Source organism: Sodiomyces alkalinus (assembly GCF_003711515.1).
Source record: "Sodiomyces alkalinus F11 unplaced genomic scaffold SODALscaffold_3, whole genome shotgun sequence".
NCBI classification, from domain to species: Eukaryota; Fungi; Ascomycota; class Sordariomycetes; order Glomerellales; family Plectosphaerellaceae; genus Sodiomyces; species Sodiomyces alkalinus.
Genome location: NW_021167081.1, coordinates 120,495 through 138,251, shown reverse-complemented (window position 1 = coordinate 138,251; position 17,757 = coordinate 120,495). Strand labels below are relative to the sequence as shown.

At 56.8% G+C, this 17,757-nt stretch overlaps 4 protein-coding genes across 4 annotated transcripts; 3 read left to right on the top strand and 1 right to left on the bottom strand.

The window, feature by feature from the left end:
* Nucleotides 1–324: 324 nt before the first annotated feature.
* Nucleotides 325–3,506, top strand: SODALDRAFT_308900 (hypothetical protein; the record flags this gene model as incomplete). The annotated part of the gene is made up of 2 exons (XM_028609094.1): nucleotides 325–827; nucleotides 914–3,506. Exons 1-2 carry the CDS (start codon nucleotides 565–567, stop codon nucleotides 3,504–3,506), a joined length of 2,856 nt encoding a protein of 951 aa, XP_028467325.1. The 5' UTR covers nucleotides 325–564.
* A 12-nt stretch (nucleotides 3,507–3,518) lies between these two features.
* SODALDRAFT_292882 (WD40 repeat-like protein) lies at nucleotides 3,519–8,103 on the bottom strand. The gene is made up of 2 exons (XM_028608702.1): nucleotides 7,970–8,103; nucleotides 3,519–7,837 (listed from the first exon to the last, which is right to left on the bottom strand). The coding sequence occupies exons 1-2, from the start codon at nucleotides 7,972–7,974 to the stop codon at nucleotides 3,781–3,783; spliced, it is 4,062 nt and encodes a 1,353-aa protein (XP_028467324.1). The 5' UTR covers nucleotides 7,975–8,103; the 3' UTR covers nucleotides 3,519–3,780.
* A 1,067-nt stretch (nucleotides 8,104–9,170) lies between these two features.
* On the top strand, nucleotides 9,171–11,057 carry SODALDRAFT_331635 (hypothetical protein). The gene is made up of 2 exons (XM_028611498.1): nucleotides 9,171–9,952; nucleotides 10,184–11,057. Exons 1-2 carry the CDS (start codon nucleotides 9,476–9,478, stop codon nucleotides 10,775–10,777), a joined length of 1,071 nt encoding a protein of 356 aa, XP_028467323.1. The 5' UTR covers nucleotides 9,171–9,475; the 3' UTR covers nucleotides 10,778–11,057.
* A 1,555-nt stretch (nucleotides 11,058–12,612) lies between these two features.
* Nucleotides 12,613–16,381, top strand: SODALDRAFT_349721 (hypothetical protein). Its single transcript, XM_028613431.1, has 2 exons — nucleotides 12,613–13,470; nucleotides 13,600–16,381. Exons 1-2 carry the CDS (start codon nucleotides 12,664–12,666, stop codon nucleotides 16,054–16,056), a joined length of 3,264 nt encoding a protein of 1,087 aa, XP_028467322.1. The 5' UTR covers nucleotides 12,613–12,663; the 3' UTR covers nucleotides 16,057–16,381.
* Nucleotides 16,382–17,757: the final 1,376 nt, after the last annotated feature.

The following is a 17,757-nucleotide window of genomic DNA, read 5'->3' as shown; positions in this document are numbered from 1 at the left end:
AGAATGCATCGTACCTGCCTACCTTACCTTAGGTGGGGAGATACTTTTGACCGCTTTATTTAGCCACTTACCGTCCCTCATTAATAAGGTAATTACCGTTCAGAGCGGGGCGGACAATGAGTGGGGAAACGGTAGCGTACAGGTACCTAGGCAGGTACGAAGAGGTACATCTGATGGGATGTCCCTTATTAAGCACACAGTATTAGGTAATCGTTGGAAGCTCCGGTCTGTCCTGAGCTGGATTACGTCATAACGTTACAAGCCACTTCACCTTCGATCACGGGCCAAGATTTTGTAACTCCGTACTCTACCTTTTACAACCTTCTCGGATCTTGTTTCTTCTTAGATTCATCTCCCTTCATCTCCCTTCATCTCCCTTCATCTCCCTTCATCTCCCTTCATCTCCCTTCACCTCCCTCCATTTCACCACTTCTCTCCGTAATAACAACCGAAAAAGCTCGACGTGTTTACGACATGGCTTAGGCGCCCGCCACCGCTTCAATGGGATATTGCTAGCTCCTGTCGCCATGGTAGAGGCCGCAACCAGCGAGCCCTTCTCCCATCATGTCCCTTCGATTCTTCCCAACTCCAACTCCTGATCCCTGGACACATCGGGAAGAGGACTGGTCTCTCGCACGAACCAACTCGCAACCTAAATCTACATCTCGAGTCGACTCGGACACCTCCCATCAGCAAACCCCCAACGGTTCCAACCCCTCGAGCGGAGATCCCTCGACCGAACCTGCTGCTGCTGCTGCTGCTGCACAGCAAACACCACTCTCCGTTCCACACAAGAGATGGGTCGTTGCCGATCACATTGCTTTCGAGTGGGTCTTGAATCCATGACCGCAGCTATATGCTACAGGGGAGATAAAGAAAGAGAGCGAGAACTGACGTGGTATTCACTTACCAGATACCTGAAAGCAGATCGATCCGTCACCGTTGTCGAGCGACGTAGCGTCCTGCGAGGATACGAGCTGTACCTAGTCGAACAATGGGCCTGCTCTCGAGAGTCACCCACCCTCGTCATCGTGACCTACACCGGCGATGAGAGACATTCCGTTGTCGTTGTGGGTGTGGTGTCCGTCCCGGCCGACGAGACAACCTGGTCTCCCAGGCTGCGGCTGTATGCCAACGCCATCCACCAATACCATGCGCGACCCAAGGAGACGGACCTAGGGCAGGTCATGGTGACCAACCTCAGCAACTTCCCATCGGCACTTACCGTGATCCCCGTGCCGGATGGCGATATACGGAAGCACCGCCAGAGCTTCATCGTCAACGAGAATCTGAAGCGTCTGGGTTGCTCTGGTCGATCGGGCATGACCCTCACGAACCCCACTCCGGCCACCCAAGCCAAGTTTTACCAACTCTACAAGGTCAGCGATCGACCGCCTTTCTACGAATCCGTTCTCGAGCTCGTGAGGTCGTGCCAGCTGGCATTGTTTCTGTTCGGCAAGCTCGAGCCGCTGTACTGTGACGGCCTCCTCTGCGACAAGACCGAGACGGCTATCGGGAACTGGTGGACCGAGCTTGGCGCCGAATACTACAACGTCGAACCTACCGACGGAATCCTCGGCCCCACCACCGTGGCCGCCTTGCTCGGCATGCTCATGGGAGCGAGGAACCGCCTCCACTACCTCGGAGCACAGGTGGCCAAGGACGTGTTCGACATGGATGCCACCAAGAGGGGCATTTCCTCATTTCAAAAGGCCCACAAACTAGAGAGGACGAAGAGGCTAGACCGTCAGACCATCTTCAAGCTTCACAGCGTCACCGCCAAGCCGGCAAAGGGCGAAGGCTGGGGGGTCCAGAAAGCGGTCAAGTCCACCGTCGCCGAGATTGGCGGCAAAAGGGGCGAGCTGGTCATTGGCATGGTCGGCGGCCGGGACAAGGGCGGCATCGCCGACATTGAGACCCTCGACATTGTGAAGTTTGTCGATCTTGTTTCTGGCGAGCGGGCGAAATGGCTATGGTACGGTAAGCCCAAGAAAGCGGCCCCCGATTCCAGCGAGAAGGCGGCCGAAATGGGCGGCATCCTCTTGCGGAAAGACGACACCGCTTCCGCCGCCGCCGCCGCCGCGACTCCTGCTGCTGCTGCTGCTGCTGCTGCTGCTTTTCCCAGTAAACGTGCGCAGTCCTTACCGGTCGAGGAAGACACGCAACGGACCAAGGAGGAAACCCCTCCCCTTCCCTCCGCTCAGGTGCCCGTCTCAGCCGTCACCATGCCCGAGAGCGGCTCGGCGGAAAAGGACGCCCTCAGGAAAACCGTTTTCAAGTCGGTGGCCGGTCGGGTGAGCGACGCTCGGTCCGGCCTGGGCCGTATCAAAGATACAATCGGAGGTGGCCGCAGAGGTCATTCGAGTCGCCCGAGTAGGGACGAACATGCAGAGAGCGGATACGCGAACGCGAACCCCAGTATATCCGCCCTTGCCAGCTCTGCCGCCGCTATCGGGTCGCCCACCGCCGTCAATCGGGTTTTCACCTGGCACAACAAGCCGGAGGAGTATGTCAACGCCATGCGCAAAGAGAGCGAGCAGCAGCAGCAGCAGCAGCAGGGGCAGTTCTATCCGCCGTCGAGGTCATCACAGGATTTTGTGGACAGGAGTGCGGGTGCCGAGTCGGGCAACCAGCAATCATCTGCAGGCCCGGGCTCCTCGGCGGTCGGGAGCGAGCGGAATCACCACGTGAATGGAGCTATCAAAGAAGAGGAAGACGAAGGCCAAGATGTAAGGGCATCCGTCGCAGGTTCAGCCCTGGACGGCGATCTTCTGGGGCCGTTGGAAGCGGAGCGGTCCGAAAACGCCGGTGCCCTCTACTTGCAGCGGAGACACAGCATCATCTGCCTGTCGAGGCCGCCAGATGCTACCATTGATGAAGCGCGATGGCCCCGCCGCCTTTCGTTCGGTGACGCCGTGGAGGCCGTCTTACGCTGGGACGATGACATGGCCGGCATAGACCCCCCAGAAAGCACAAGCACAAGCACAAGCACAAGCACCAAGCCCTCCGACCCCGCCGCCGCGTTCCGCCAGCAAGCCGCCGTCGCCGAGCTGGCCCGCACGCTCTACAGCTCCGTCCGCACGGTCCGCGACGGCATCTCGCCCTGGGTGGCCTCCAAGGTCTCCTCCGTCGAGGACCTCGAAGCGCACTACGGCCGCGAGAAGGACGCGCTGCAGACGCTCTACTACCAGCTGTCCGAGGCGTACCGGCGCGCGCGGCGGGGCTCGGCCGAGCTGGTGGCCGCCGAGCGGGAGCGGGTGGTCGAGGCCGTCCGCGAGGTCGAGGTGCTGGTCGCCCGGCTCGAGTACGAGGTGACGGCGCTGGGGGGCAAGGTTGGTGATCTCGAGGACGGGGTGCGGGTGTTTGAGCGGCAGGTTGAGGATGTGGAGGTGCGCGCCCATGAGCTCAAGGTTGCGCTGGAGACGGAGACCTGGTTGCATTGGGCGGTGCGGACGGTGACGGGCGTGGGGACTGGGCCGAACATCACGAGGGGCCAAGAGACCTGAGGGTGCATGGGGGGGGGGGGGGGGGGGGGGGGGGGGGGGGGGGGGGGGGGTGACGGCTTTTGTTTTCTTTCTTTGCATAGCGCCGGACTTTTCTGGAGCAGACTTTTCTGGAGCAGACTTGTCTGCATTCTTCTGGCGACGTGCATTTACAAAGAGCATGAGGCTCGGCCTTCAAACTGGAGTTGGGAATATTTTGGCTGGTCATACACATGCCAACAGTGCTATACATTGCTTCGTGTCTATTATTTCTATTCTCTCTAAGCCCGGTTCGTCGTTATTTCGTCTCACCATCATTAGGACATCTTAACAACGGCTCGCCCTTTCTAGTTACGTCTAGTCGCCACCCTTCCATCCCAACGCCCACGACAATAAGCCGGACGGTTCCATCTCCCTTCCGATCTTGTGGAACTTCCAAGTCTCCTGGATCCGCGACACCGCTGGTCTCATCTGCCAGTAACGCAACCCTAACGTCCAGGTTATCTGATCCCCGTCGTGGTGCAGCAGCAGCGGCAGCAGCGGCAGCAGCGGCAGCAGCGGCATCTTGTCTCCTCTCCGACCCGGACGACAAGGACACCCGCCAGATTTTGACGCGCTGGTCGTTACTCGCCGTCGCAAAGACGACTGACCCGTCTCCTCCTCCCCTCCCGTGATCGGATTCCCAAGGGACAATGGTCGAGAGACCGTTCACGGATGCCGCGTGTGCGTCTTTCATGCCGGCCCTCAGGTCCACCGCATATGTTGCCGGGTGCGCGTCCGTGTCGTCCCGTGATACAACGGTAAAGCCGAGTGCGTTGTCGTCTCCGCCCGTGAGGATGATGAACCTTTCTCTCTCGGTCTCGGTCCGGGGGTCTGCCAGTCGTGGCGGGGATACGACGTCGAGAGCCTTGATGCTGCCTTGGTGCGCACGCGTGATGACTGCGGGGACATACTCTGCGATTCCTCTTCCTCTTCCTTGATCGGATCCCGAGGCCTCAACGGCGGCGACGGGGGCAGAGGAGGCGGTCCACACGGCGACGTGTCCATCCGTGGCGGCCGTGAGTATCTCCAACCCCCGCGCCTCGCCGAGGACGCGGAGATGACGGACCTGCGTGAGGCACGCGCCGGTATAGCGCCCCGTGGCCAGGAGCCGGAACCCGGAGGCCGTGGCGTAGCGGTACGTCTTGAACGTCGAGTTGGAGAAGACCATGGTGATGATGAAGCGGAGCGTTCCGGCGACGACACCGACCTTCTCCCCCACGTCGACGTCGTCGCAGTCCGGGGGTGGCAGGGGGGAGAGGTCGAGATGCAAGATGCGTAGATCGCCGTCGGGGCTCTTGTCGGTGAACTCGGCCTCCCGCAGCACTGTAGGGCCGGGGAATGCTAGGTGGGCGCTGCCTCGAAGTTGGCCGATGCGCCAGACGATGAGTTCTTCGTTTCCGGAGCAGGTGATGAGGGCGCCGTCGTCGTCGTCGTCGTCGTCGTCGTCTTGTCCTCGGGCCCCGCGGAGCCATTTGATCGCCTGTAGTCCTGCGGTATGTACCTTGACTGTCGCTACGCAGCGGAGACCTCCAGCTTCCGTTTCCGTTTCGTCTTCGTGTTCGCCTTCGCCTTCGCCTTCGCTTCGCTCCCAGATACGCATCGACGTGTCCTCCGACCCGGTGGCGACGTATCGGCCAGCGGCCGCGACGCAGCGCACCTCTCGTCCATGCGTCCCCCGTTTGACGGTCCTGTACCCGGCGTCCTCTTGGGTGTAGATGTAAAGCGACGCGGCTTTGAGGTAGACGAAGCGCAGGCGCGCGGCGTCTCGCGGGTCGAGGGGCCGGTAGGTGAAGAGGCGACGGCTGCCGCCGCAGTCGAGGGCGGTGGCTTCGTGGCGCTGGGTCTCGTTCCAGAGGACGAAGTAGCGGCTGCGGAAGCCGGAGAGGATGAGTTCCCTGACGCCGCTTTTGTTGTGGGGGGCTGTGAACCAGGCGCCTTCGACGACGTCAATGGCGGGGGAGGACGTCTCGTGGCGTAACCGCACGTGGACTCCTCCTCCTCCTCCTCCGTTGGAGGTCGGGCTGGTCTCGTAGATGCGATAATTTCCGTCGCGGGAGGTGGTGAGGAAGTGTTGTTGCGCAGAAGGGCCATCCTGCCCCGACACGAGAACCGGGACGATGGAGGTGACGGCGTCGGATGACCGGCGCTCGGCCTGTGTGAGGGGGGTGAGACAGTCTTGGCTTTTTCTGAAGAGGGTCAAGTGGCCATGCCGGGAGCCTATGGCCAGCAAGTCGCCAAAGACACGCGCTGCGGTGATGACATAACCCGGCTCCTGACCGGGAACAAGAAGGTCGGACGTGACAGCGGCTGCGATGAGATGGATGGTCAACAGTCGAGTGATGTCCGGCCCACCTATCATCCTGACAAGCACGTCGGCGGTTGTCGTCGGCTCGCTCGTGCTTCCCCCGCCGTCGCCGCCGCCGTTGGTCTGATCGAAATGGTAGTCAGGCGAGTCCAGGCAGAAGATATCCGTGACCTGGCCAGAGAGCGAGGCGATCTCCCTGAGACACCTGTCGTGGTACAGAAAGAGTTTCTTAGACGCCGTCCCTAGGATGGCGAATCCCCGGGCCGGGCTCTCGATTACGGTGCAACATGCAAGATGGACGGGGTTGATGTCGGAGAGGGAGACGTTGGCCCAGGTCGGCGCCGCGTCTGCCTCGAAGGATGCAAGCAGCACTCGACCGGCATTGCTGACGACGAGCATCTCGTCTTCTGAAACGAAGCCGAATTGCTTGAAGACCTCGTTACCCCTCGACGGGCGGGCTTTGAACCCCTCCTGACCGGTGCCGGACGCAGACGCGGACGCGGGCGGTAGGCGGTCGATGATCTCCTGGATGGTGATGGACAGCAGCTCCTTCGGCAAATGCTGCAACGGGGAGGGACTTGACGTTGCATTGGTGGGGCGGTCTGTTGGCATGTTGGTGCTACTGGCTATCAGGTTCACCTTGCCGTCGGCGCCTCCCGTAGCAACCCAGGTGTTTGCGGTGTCTTCGTCCACCTCGGAGACGGCGGCAGACCAGATATGCTTCCCGTCGTGTTGGGCGAAACTTGGCTGTTGCACCAGCGTAGCGAGGGGTTGTTTGGTCTGGGCATCGCCCTTCTCCTCGTCTTGGGCGGGCATATCAAAAGGAGCCCTCGTCCGTCTCCTCCTCGTCGCCTTCAGCCGCCACGCCTCGACATCCAGGTCCAAATGCCAGGTAATGGCCGTGGCATCTTCGCCAAAGGAGTACACAGGCAGAGTCATACGGCGTCCACGGGGAGAATCGGAAAAGAAAGGCCGTCTCGCGAACTTGACTTTCCATATCCTCGCAGTGTGACCCAGACCGATGGTCGAGGCCATTTCCCTTCCAGGCGCGGAAGCGAGACCACCGCCGAGATGGGCAGCGGCACCTCCAAACCCCGTATCCCAACCTTCGTCGTGGAAGGCGGCGTCCAGCACCAGGGCCGGCGCAGGTTTGCCGTCGGGCTGTTCGGACGACACGTCCCACACCCTGACTGTCCGGTCATCACTGCAGCTGGCGAGCAATCGCATCTTTCGGTCGGCGCAGCCAGGGACGTCAAGCTCGGGCGAGAGGTCCACGCCGTAGATGGAGCCATGGTGGCCTCGGAAGACGAAGAGCACCTCGCGGGACAAGGGGTCGGAAGAGGAAAGGGGGAAGCGGCAGGTCCAGACTACGATTTCGCCGAATACGGTTCCTGCGGCCACGAGGACCTCGTCAGGGTGGGCGGCGGTCCATGCTAGCTTGGCGGAGAACAGGATGGGTCGCGCGGGGGACGCGACTCGGCCGAAGGTGAGGGAGCCGTCTGCGGGCGAGTAGGTGAGTTCCACGACCTCGTTGTGGGCGGTTGCGAGGAGGCAGCGGCCGTTGGCCCCGGGGATGACGAGGCCGTCGTGGACCCAGTCGGCGGCCTGGGCGGTGGTGGTGGTGATGCGAGGATGCGGTTGAGGGGGCGGATCTAGTATGTCGGCACTGGATTCCGGTCCAGGCCCGGGTCTAGCTCCGGCATCAAGACAAACGTCGAGCAAGCTTGCAGGGAAGACGGCGACCGAACGGTTCCCCCAGACCAAAATGAGGTGGTGGTCGTCTCCTGTCTCGGTCGCTCGGGAAGGACCGGAAGATATGCCGTGGATGGGCTGGGCATCGAAGACGGGGAGTCTGGCGCAGAGCTGGCCGGAGAGGGCGTCGTAGACGATGAGGTTGCTGTGCTCACCTACGAGAAGGAGACGGCGCCCATGGGAGGGGGTGGTGAAGAAGGCGACTGCGGTGATGGGCGCATTGAGGAAGTCTCTCTGCGGACGTTGAATCCGGCGGCTATGGGGGAGGTGCGTCAGTTTGTTCGGCCAAGGGGCGGGGGCTAAGGGGTAAGGGGTGAGAGTTGAGGGGTGAGGGTTGAGGGGTGAGGGTCGAGGGTCGAGGGTTGATGAAGCCGAGAGACAAACTCACGGCATGGTTCATAGCATGCATGGGTCCACAAGGTCCGAGCCAAGGGAGAGATGTAACTTGAGCCGTACCAGAGATCTCTCTTATCTTTGGTGGTGATCTGTTTTTCACCAAGTGGGATTTTTGATTTTCTAATAATTCGAGGATATTTTGGTCAAGTCCCATGTCGGTGATGGAGGGGCACGAAGAAGAATTTCCGAAACGGGTCAGGTGCTTCGTACCCTGTGTCGAGCGCTGCTGAGGATACTGTGTACAGTAGGGTTCAACTCGAATAACACTTGTATCCATTCCCTAAGGTACGGTTATTCACAGAGGCCAGCAACACCCATTAGGTACCTACAGTGGGTGAGCAATAATTTCGGTACATTTCAAAAATCCAGTGATTCGTTACTTTTGCTACATAATATAGTTTTTGCCCTAATAAAAAAAGTGTTCCCCAAAAGGTTCGAAGCATTCTACTTTAGGGTTATTCCGAAACTTTTGCTCACTCACTGTACCTTAGCCACCGCACCAAACCCTTGGCTTTTAAACTAAGGTACCTCAAGGTAGTTTAAAGATGGAATAGCGCCCTTTGCGGGTGGTGGGGACCGTGGGGTTCGTTCCGGTACAGACGACAGTCCATCGCGACTCTTTGACCGAGTTGCGCGTTGGACTTTTGCTACGCTGTACAGGGAAAACGGAAAAGGGAGACGGCCGCTATATGGAATAGCTACTCTATGTGATTCTGAAAGCGGTATGTATCAGACTCGGAGCAGTCGACAGTCGCAGTCTTGGCGGCCGGAGTATTCTTATAATTTATTCTCGTCGCTCAAGGGTAACGCCGTGACGCCGCACATATCTTGGATGGGAGGCTTGAGTGGCTACGAGTATATAAGCCACTGGAGTTCTAAGCTCTGAAGTATCAACATGTACGGGAAAGATTATTGTCATGGTCAGATTTCCGGTCCAAGTTTCCCACAACTTGACAGTCTTTAGAAGCCTACCAAGATGAAGGAGATATCAGTGGAGGAAAATAAAATAAACAGAAACATGTTCTATTACCTACCTGCATGTCGAAACTAAACAGCGAAAAGAGGTTGATGATACAGAACCGCCCGTGTAAAAGTAATATCAACCAGGCTTCCACAATATCCACACCGAGCCATAGACTATCTTTACGAACTTTACTCGTCTCTCTTTCCATCTTTGTTACTCCTTCCCCCTTCCCCCTTCCCCCTTCCCCCTTTCCCTCCTTCCCTCCTTCCCTCCTTCCCTCCTTCCCTCTTTTCCTCTTTCCCTCTCTGCCTCCTCCCCTCTCTGCCTCTTTTCCTCTTTCCCTCTCGTCTTTCTATTCTCTTTTTATTCCTTCAACTATTCTCTTCTTGTCCTTCAACTATTCAACAACCAAGCGCGCGTGTCCGTCTTCATCATCCACCGATGGCCGTTCTTTTCATCTCCTCTTTGTGGATCATCGTTATCCAAACAATCACTATCCTTTTGTCCGTCCAATGACTGAAATCACCATCAATCATGTCTTCCGCACGTGAGCCAAGCTCAAGCAACGAGTCCTCCACCGACACCCCGACACCCACCCCATCCTGCACCCCCCCCATTCCACTTTCTGCGGCCCAAGAGTTTGCCTCGCTATCCGACACCGAGGCTCTTAAGCAAGCCCTTGCCCTCAAGTCGGTCATATATACGCATTCATCGTATTTCAGCCGCGTCCGGCAAGCCAGAGATCCAAACAGAGAAGCCGAAATCATCGTCATTGGCGAAGGAACACAAGGCACCATCTTCGAGATGATTGGTGATGGCATGGTCGTCAAAAAGGAGAAGCCCGAACAGCAAGGCCGGATGTTCTGTCTCCAGGAAGAGTTTACCATGCACATTGCTGTAAATGCGGCTTTTAAGCGTTATCGGGACCATGCCCGATGCGACGTTCTCATCCCCTACCCTTTCTACTACGTCCCCAAGGACTACGCCGACTTCTGGAACGAGCTGGAACACCTGTTTCCGGAAAAGCATCAGTGCAGGTCCAACGTGGTAGTGATGGAGAGGATCCTCCCTCTTCCGAAACGGGTCAGGACCGCCTTGGTCTCCCACTTCCACCCCCGCGCCGAGGACGGCGGCCCCGTCGACCCGGACATCGTCAAGTTCATAGTCGAGCACGGCCCGAACAAGCACTGCCTTGTCCGACCCTACCTCGGACGCTACGCGCCTCGCACTAGGATGGCTTACGATTTCCACTCGCTGCGCAACTTCCACCTCACCCTCCCGGAGATGGAGGAGCTGGGCATGGACGTCAAGGCCCTGGCCGCCCAACTGGGGAAGGCCTTTGCCATCATGCACTGGGGTGCCGAGGCAGACGGCAACGACGTCGAGTTTGTCCTGGGGACCCGCATCCTCCCATCTTCTTCTTCTTCTTCTGCCGCCTCCTCCCCCTCGTCCTCCCCCTCGTCCTCCCCTGGCTCACCTCGCCCCGCCAGACGGGCTACCGCTTGGGCCAACGAGGACCCCAACTTCCAGCGCAGGGAGGTCAACCTCTTCATGGTCGACTTTGGACGCTGCAACCGCGTTTCTCTCCGGAACGGCCCCCCGCCCGTGGTGTACCAGCTCTACAAGGCCGCCATGGCCAGCGGCGCCAATGAGCTGTACGTCCCTCACCCCAGGCAGACGCCTCGTCTGTTTCGGGCTTTTCGGCAGGCCTATGTCGAAGTTGCCGAGGCCATTTTGAAGGACCGGGGGTTGCAGAATAGATTCAACGCCGACGCTTTTATGTGGGATTTTGAGGACTATGCCGAGGTTTGCCTCAAGTACAGGTCTATCGACTGAAGTCTGGCCTTGAGGGTTTCCGTCAGCCAGACTCTGGCTGCCAGAGACGGTAATAAGGTCGGTGTTTCGGCGTATATTCTTGCTGGCTGCATTGTGGGGGGTTGGCGGCAAAGGCATACGGAAAAGGAAAAGGAAAAGGAAAAGGAAAAGGAAAAGGAACAGGAGCATTACTGGATGAGATCAACAAACAGGGAAATATTCTGCCCGGCTGCGGCGCGACTTTCGTAGGATAGGACAGAAAAGCCGGCAGTCTAGCGACATGAGGACAAGTGTATTTGAGGATATAAACGAGTGGTAGTGATTTTCGATTCCGGGAGTGAGAAACGAAGAGACACTGTGAGTGATATGGTCCGTGGCTCTGGATCACAGCCGGCGCTATTATTGGGAGATGGGTGGGTAGGATTCCCTGAAGCAGTGGAGGCGCATGAGGCGGAGGTCGGGGGTCGGAGGTCGGAGGTCGGAGGTTCTCAGTCTCGGTCTCAGTCTCAGTCAGCACTGCCGCAGACATAAGGTAGTCTGGTCCTGAAATAGAATCGTACTAAGAACGAACCAACCTCTCCACTAGCTCTCGCGCATTTACGGACTATGGAGTACGGAGTACGGATACGGAGTAGCGGCCACTAGTGTAGTGTACCGGCTCCCGTTATTCTTGGCAAACACCCCTCTTCCCCCTCCCCTCCAACCAAAGCGTGGCAGATGAGCACCGTTAGACCAGCTTGAGGTAACACAAACTAATAGAGAAGATGAGAAAAGGAGAGAGAAAGAGAGACGTTTGGAGGGGACGTTGAACGACGTATATGCATGCATCTGGCAATTCGTCCAGGTCCGTCTTATTCATCACATATTTATGTACACGTACCTACAGGTATGTGGGCTTGATGTAAGTGTAAGGTGCCTACGTAGGTACACAAGTGTATCTCTGAAAGTGATGTTAAATCGGTGGGTAAGGTACCTACGGTAGGTAAGGTGCCTTACCTTATGAAAAGAGATACCCAGGGTACGGGATAAGACTTTCGTACATATCGACAAAGTACGAAGTAAAGTACGTGGGAGAGAGGAAGAGCACATGCATCCCCAAGGTAACCCCCACCTGGTCTGTGCCCCTCCGGCCCCCATCTCTGCTCCATCGGTCCTGCTACCTCTCACTCATTCTGCCTGCCTCGACATCTTTCCTCGACATCTTCCCCGTGCTTTTACACTTGCTCTTGCGTCCTACAACCTACATCCCTACATCCCTACATTCTACCTCACCTCATCTATTGAGATCCCCTGAAATAATTCGATCTATCCCCATCATCAACCACATCACCTCTGTATATCGTTTCTCAATGCCATCACCATAGCCCATAGCAAACATCCAAGTCGGCCCCGCCCGTGTGCTGCTGCAGCTGCAGCTCAGCCGCAGCTCCCTTCTTCATCTTCTTCCCACCGCCAACCTTCTGGACCCTACCTCGTCTCTCGTCTCTCGTCTCTCGTCTCCCGCTCGCTCGTTATATTCTTCGCCATCTCAACACGTGCATCATTTCACTCCGCACGACTTTGTCGTTTCTCGCCTTTCCTTTTGCCATTTTACCATTATTTTCCCTCTCGCTTTTCAATATCGCCGGCTCGATCCTTCCCTCGCTTCGACCCAGATGCATGTCGTGACGGTGCAGTGAGCGGAAACAGCGTGCCCTCAAAGATACACACCTATTACACCTACTACTTTTACTCTCTTACGACAAACGTCGACCACCAACGCCGCCTCCTCGCTCCGAAGAGCCACGACCGAAGTGAACCGAGCCCCTCTCACAAGATCCATTGCGCCTAACCCCCCTTTCTTCTTCTTCTTCTTCTTTTTTTTTTTTTTTTTTTTTGGTTCGCCAGCACCGGCCTCTCTGTGCGTCATGGAGAACGTAACACCGCCAAATCACATGTCCTTCGCGACAGTGCCCGCCCAGCACCCGACCACCCCCCCCGGCACAATCACACATGCCCACGGAGATATCAACAGGAACCCCGGCGCAGTTCCCAACTACAATGACCCGTCCGCCTCCCTCGATGCCGCCTCTCTCTGCCGCTTGCCGGGCACCACCATCATCTCCCCCGACCAGCCCGTCGCAACCACTCCCTCCGGCGCCCCTCTCCTGAACCCTCGCAGCTGCGTGACCTGTCGACGCCGCAAGGTGCGATGCGACAAACAGATGCCCTGCTCCAACTGCCGCCGCGCCCATATCCAGTGCATATTCCCTGCACCTGGTCGTGCCCCGAGACGACCTCGTCCGCGCGACCCCAACGCCCCGCCCAAGGGCTCGAGCGAACGCGAGATGGCCCTCCAGAAGCGCCTGCGGAAACTCGAAGCCATCATCGTCCAGGGTCTCAGTGGCCATGTCGACGTCGACGTGATGGACGATATCAACATTGACGTGGACAAGAATTCCAGCCCCGCCGCCTCCCCGAATCCTCGCCATAACAGCACGTCCCCCCCTTCGTCCGCCAGGGGGGGAAGTGGCGCCCCGAAGGCTTCGCAACGCGCCGCCCACACGTATCGGTCTGGATCGGAAGCCGAGGCCGAGGCAGAGGCCGACTTGCGCCGCCATCTTGACGGGAAACCGGAGAATATGCACAAGCAACTGGGGAGGTTGGTGCTTCACGACGGCGGCACGACCGCCCGCTATATTAGCAACGCATTTCTGTCCAAACTGAACGACGAGGTAAATCTGAGGCCCCCTTAAAATTACCGCCCCCCTAAATTACCGCCCCCCTCCCCCCACTGCCCTCTCAAGCGCAAAGATCTGCGGTCACGTCGACTGACCATTGGTAATCTTTCTCGCACAAAATAGCTCGACGAACTCCGATCCGAGATGCACACCCTTAGCGACGACCCGGGCGACACCGAAGACGAAATCACCCCCGACCCTTCGCCCGAATCCGCCCTCGGTTCCCATTCCCATTCGAGCCAGCATCAGGGCTTCCTCTTCGCTTATCGGTCGGTCGAAGCCGACCTGAGCAAGTTCCATCCTCCGCCGTCCCAGATACTCTACATGTGGAAGACATACCAGGAGAACGTGGAGCCGCTTGTCAAAGTCTTGCACGTCCCTTCCATGGATAGGTTATTCCAGGGCATGGTCGAGCAGACCGTTGACCTCAGCCCCGGCAACGAAGCCCTCGTCTTCTCCGTGTACTACGCGACCATCACCTCGCTCGAGGAAGAAGATGTGCAAGCCCACCTGGCGTCTTCCAAGGCCCTTCTGCTGTCGCGGTACCGATTCGGCCTTGAACAGGCCCTGGCCAAGGGCAACTTCCTCAACACCTCCGACATGTCCGTTCTCCAAGCCTTCACCCTCTTCCTCATCGTCGTCAGGCGACAGGACGACACGCGCTTCTGTTGGACCCTGACGGCACTTGTCGTGCGAATGGCCCAGGGCCTGGGCCTTCACCGCGACGGCCTCAAGCTAGGGCTTCCGCCTTTTGAGGTGGAGATGAGGCGACGACTGTGGTGGGCCATATGCGCCCTCGACCTGCGGTCGACCGAGGAGTCGGGCACCGAGCTCATCATCCAACCTCGGTCTTTCGACACCAAGTTGCCCTTGAACATCGACGACTCGGATATCAGCCCTTCCACCACGGAAACGCCCAAGGCCCGGGAAGGCCGAACCGATTGCGCCATGAGCGTGGTCCGCTACGAGCTTTCCGCCTTGGCGAGGCGCCTCCACCACTTTTCGGCCGAAGCGGGTCCGGTCAACGTCAACAACGCGGCTGCCGGTCGCGAGGAGCGGGAACGGCTCCTGATGGAGGTGTACGACCGCGTGGAGGAGAACTTCCTCAAACACTGCGTGACCGGCGACGACCCCCTCTTCTGGATGGCCGCCATGGTGGCGCGCGTCGTCATGGCCAAGATGGGGCTCGTCATCTACCAGCCCATGCTCTTCCCGGGCAGCGGGCCGGAACTGTCCGCCGACATCCGCGACCGGCTTTTCGTCTCGACCATCGAAGTCGTCGAGTACAACCACATCCTCAACACGGACCCGCGCTTCCAGAAGTGGCGCTGGCTGTTCAAGACGTACCGCCAGTGGAACGCCATCGCGTACATGCTGATCGAGATGTCCCGCCGGCCGTGGTCGCCGACGTGCGAGCGTGCCTGGAAGGCGGCCAGCATCCTCGTGTACGACCACCCCGTGGATTCGGCCAAGGAGTCGGACCACATGGCCGTCTGGATCCCCATCAAGAAGCTGTACCTCAAGGCGAGGAGGCATCGGCAAGCCGAAATCGCGCGCCTCCGGGCCGACCCGGCCACGACGTACCGGTTGGACGGCGAGGACGGCTTTGCGCCGTCTTTTGAGCGGATCGATCCCGTGCCGGGCATGGAAAGCGTCGCGCAACTGCGTACCCGATGGCGCAAGGTCGTGCGGCCTGAAACCACCAGCCCGTTGCCGCCTCAGGGGCCCATCCCGCATCAGACGCCGGCCGTCGCCCGGCCAAACCATGGCGGCGGCGGCGGAGGCGGAGGCGGCTCCTCGCAGTCGTCAGCTGGTGGGATGAGCCCAGATGCCGCTGTGTCGTCGCGATCACAATCCAACGACGGAACCATGTCCATGCTGTCGGCGGTACCACCGCCACCGCCACCGCCACCGCCTCCTCCTCAGCCCACGGAGATGGGGCGTTCAGACAATACGATGCTAACTCGAGGGGAATTTGGTTCGTCGTCTGCCATGTGGCAACAGCCGTATGTCAGTCAGACGACGTCGGCGGCGACGAGGACGACGACGACGACGACCAGTCATGCACTTTACCCTTCCGTGGCGGCTACCGCGGCCCTAGGTGGACAGCATTCCATGAATGTCTCGGGGGTCCCATCCCCGGCTATGACTGAAACGGTCGAGACGGCCTTCTCGCGGCGATCACAACAGCAGCAGTTACCGCCGCCAGTGCATGGCATGGGGCTGCAAACACACCAATATCAACAAGAGCACCAAGCTCATCAACAACATCGGCAACAATTACAACAATCGCAACAACCGCAACTGCGGCCACAACCACCACCACCACCACCACCACCGCTACCGCTGCCGACAACGGCGCCCGGGGCCAAGAATGACCCGCCGCCATGGCTCTGGTCGGATGGCGACCAGATGATGACGGGCGGCGGGCTTTTTGACGATGTACCAATAGATAACGTGGACATGAACCTGGACTTGGAGGATATCAACTGGCAGAGCTGGCAAGAGACGTTGAGGGGATTGGAAAAGCCAAGTATAGCGAGTCAGCCCCCGCCGCCTGGGTCGTGGGGAGGGCTGTAGAACAGAAAATGCGAATGCCGACTTTGAGATGATGTTGTAACTTGTCAGTTGTACCTGTATACCTGGTTCAGGGGTGGGTCGTGACCGTTGAGGCCGTTGTTGTTGAATTGACGGGAGCGTGCTTACAGGGAGCGTTGATTCAGGAAATATATGATTGTATTATATAAAAGAGAAAGAAAAAGGGGGCGGGTATACGTGTCCTAAATACATCTGCCACCTTCTAAGCGAGGATAGTAGGGCACCTCTAACTAATAGGAGAGCACTATACCGTGGCTTATATAATAGAATATAACACACCCCCTAATTATTACGCTGTGATTAGCGGAACGATTACTCAGCCTAACCTTAACCTAGCCTTGTTTTTAACCTTAAAATAGCCTTAAAGGGTCGTGTGATGCCCTTAATATCGAGTTAAAAGACAGGAATAAAAGCTATAAAATAAAATAAAAAAATAGTAGTAAATAATAAAGGAAAAGTGCTATTAATAGTAGTAGTAAATAGGTGATAATAGGGCCTTCCGTAGCTAAATTAAAGACATTATGCCGGCGTTTTAGAGCTTTTAGATCCTCCCTCTTATAACCTCTCGTGCCGTTATTTTTTCGAGGAATTTTTAACGATTTTTGAACCAATTTTTCCGATTTTCCCATCAATAGTAATAAAAACAATAATAATAGCGATATAGTGAGTATCGGAGCTTTGTTTTCGGTGGCGCGTGCTAACTAGTAGCGTCGTTTTAGGCTCCTCCCACCCTCTCGGCCGTTACCCGTGCCGCGGTAGCTAAGAAAGCCTCGGCTAATAGTGTGAAGAAGACTAAGGGCAAAGCCGGCACTAAGAAGGGTGCTTCTATAAGTTATTTCCGAGTATTAGTCTACGATATCTCTACTCTATTCTAAGCTAACTCCTTAGAAGACTGCTAAGGGCAGTAATAATAATAATAAGAATACCGAGGATGATTTTATTCCGGTTCTATTTAATCTGCCCTGCCTAGAATATATAAAGGGTATTTATTCGGGGAATTAGCGCTCGTTTAATTACTATATTTCCGTTCCTGGCCGCTCCTATCGCTACTAAAAGTGTAAGGATAGAAACTATGCATACCACCCTCTATAAGTTCTTACCCCCTATCTAAGGCGTTTTACGATTATAATCGTGTACTCTATTTCGTATTAGCTCGAAGATATATACGCTATTAAGCTTTACGACCGCTAACCTATACTTATAGTTTTACTAGCCTTATCTCTTTAGTTAAAATTCTTTTTAACTGTGTTATAGTCCGTAAGATTAATAAGGACTCTAACGATAATAATCAGAAGGTGCGTTTTTCGCTTTATTTCTAAAGTTTAATACTCTAACTAACTAGTTTCGCGCAGTTCTTCGCTAAGCTTAAGTAAACCGTGAAGTTTATAATTAAACTAATGGATGACGATAATAATAAGAAGTTCTTTAAGGAGGAGGAGCTTAAGGGAGCTTCTAACTAAGGTCCTAGTACGCCGACCACCACCTCTACCTCCTAGCTTACAGGGGTTATAATAGATATTTTACGGGAAAACGGTTTTATTATTACTCCTCCGGCTAAAGGAAATAGCGTAAATATTACGCAGGACGGTGCTTAGGATAGTACTAATAGAGCTTAGTGAATTATCTAGTATACTTCTTTTTATATTTTAGGTTTTGCTTTTAGGTTTTAGTATAGTGTTTTAG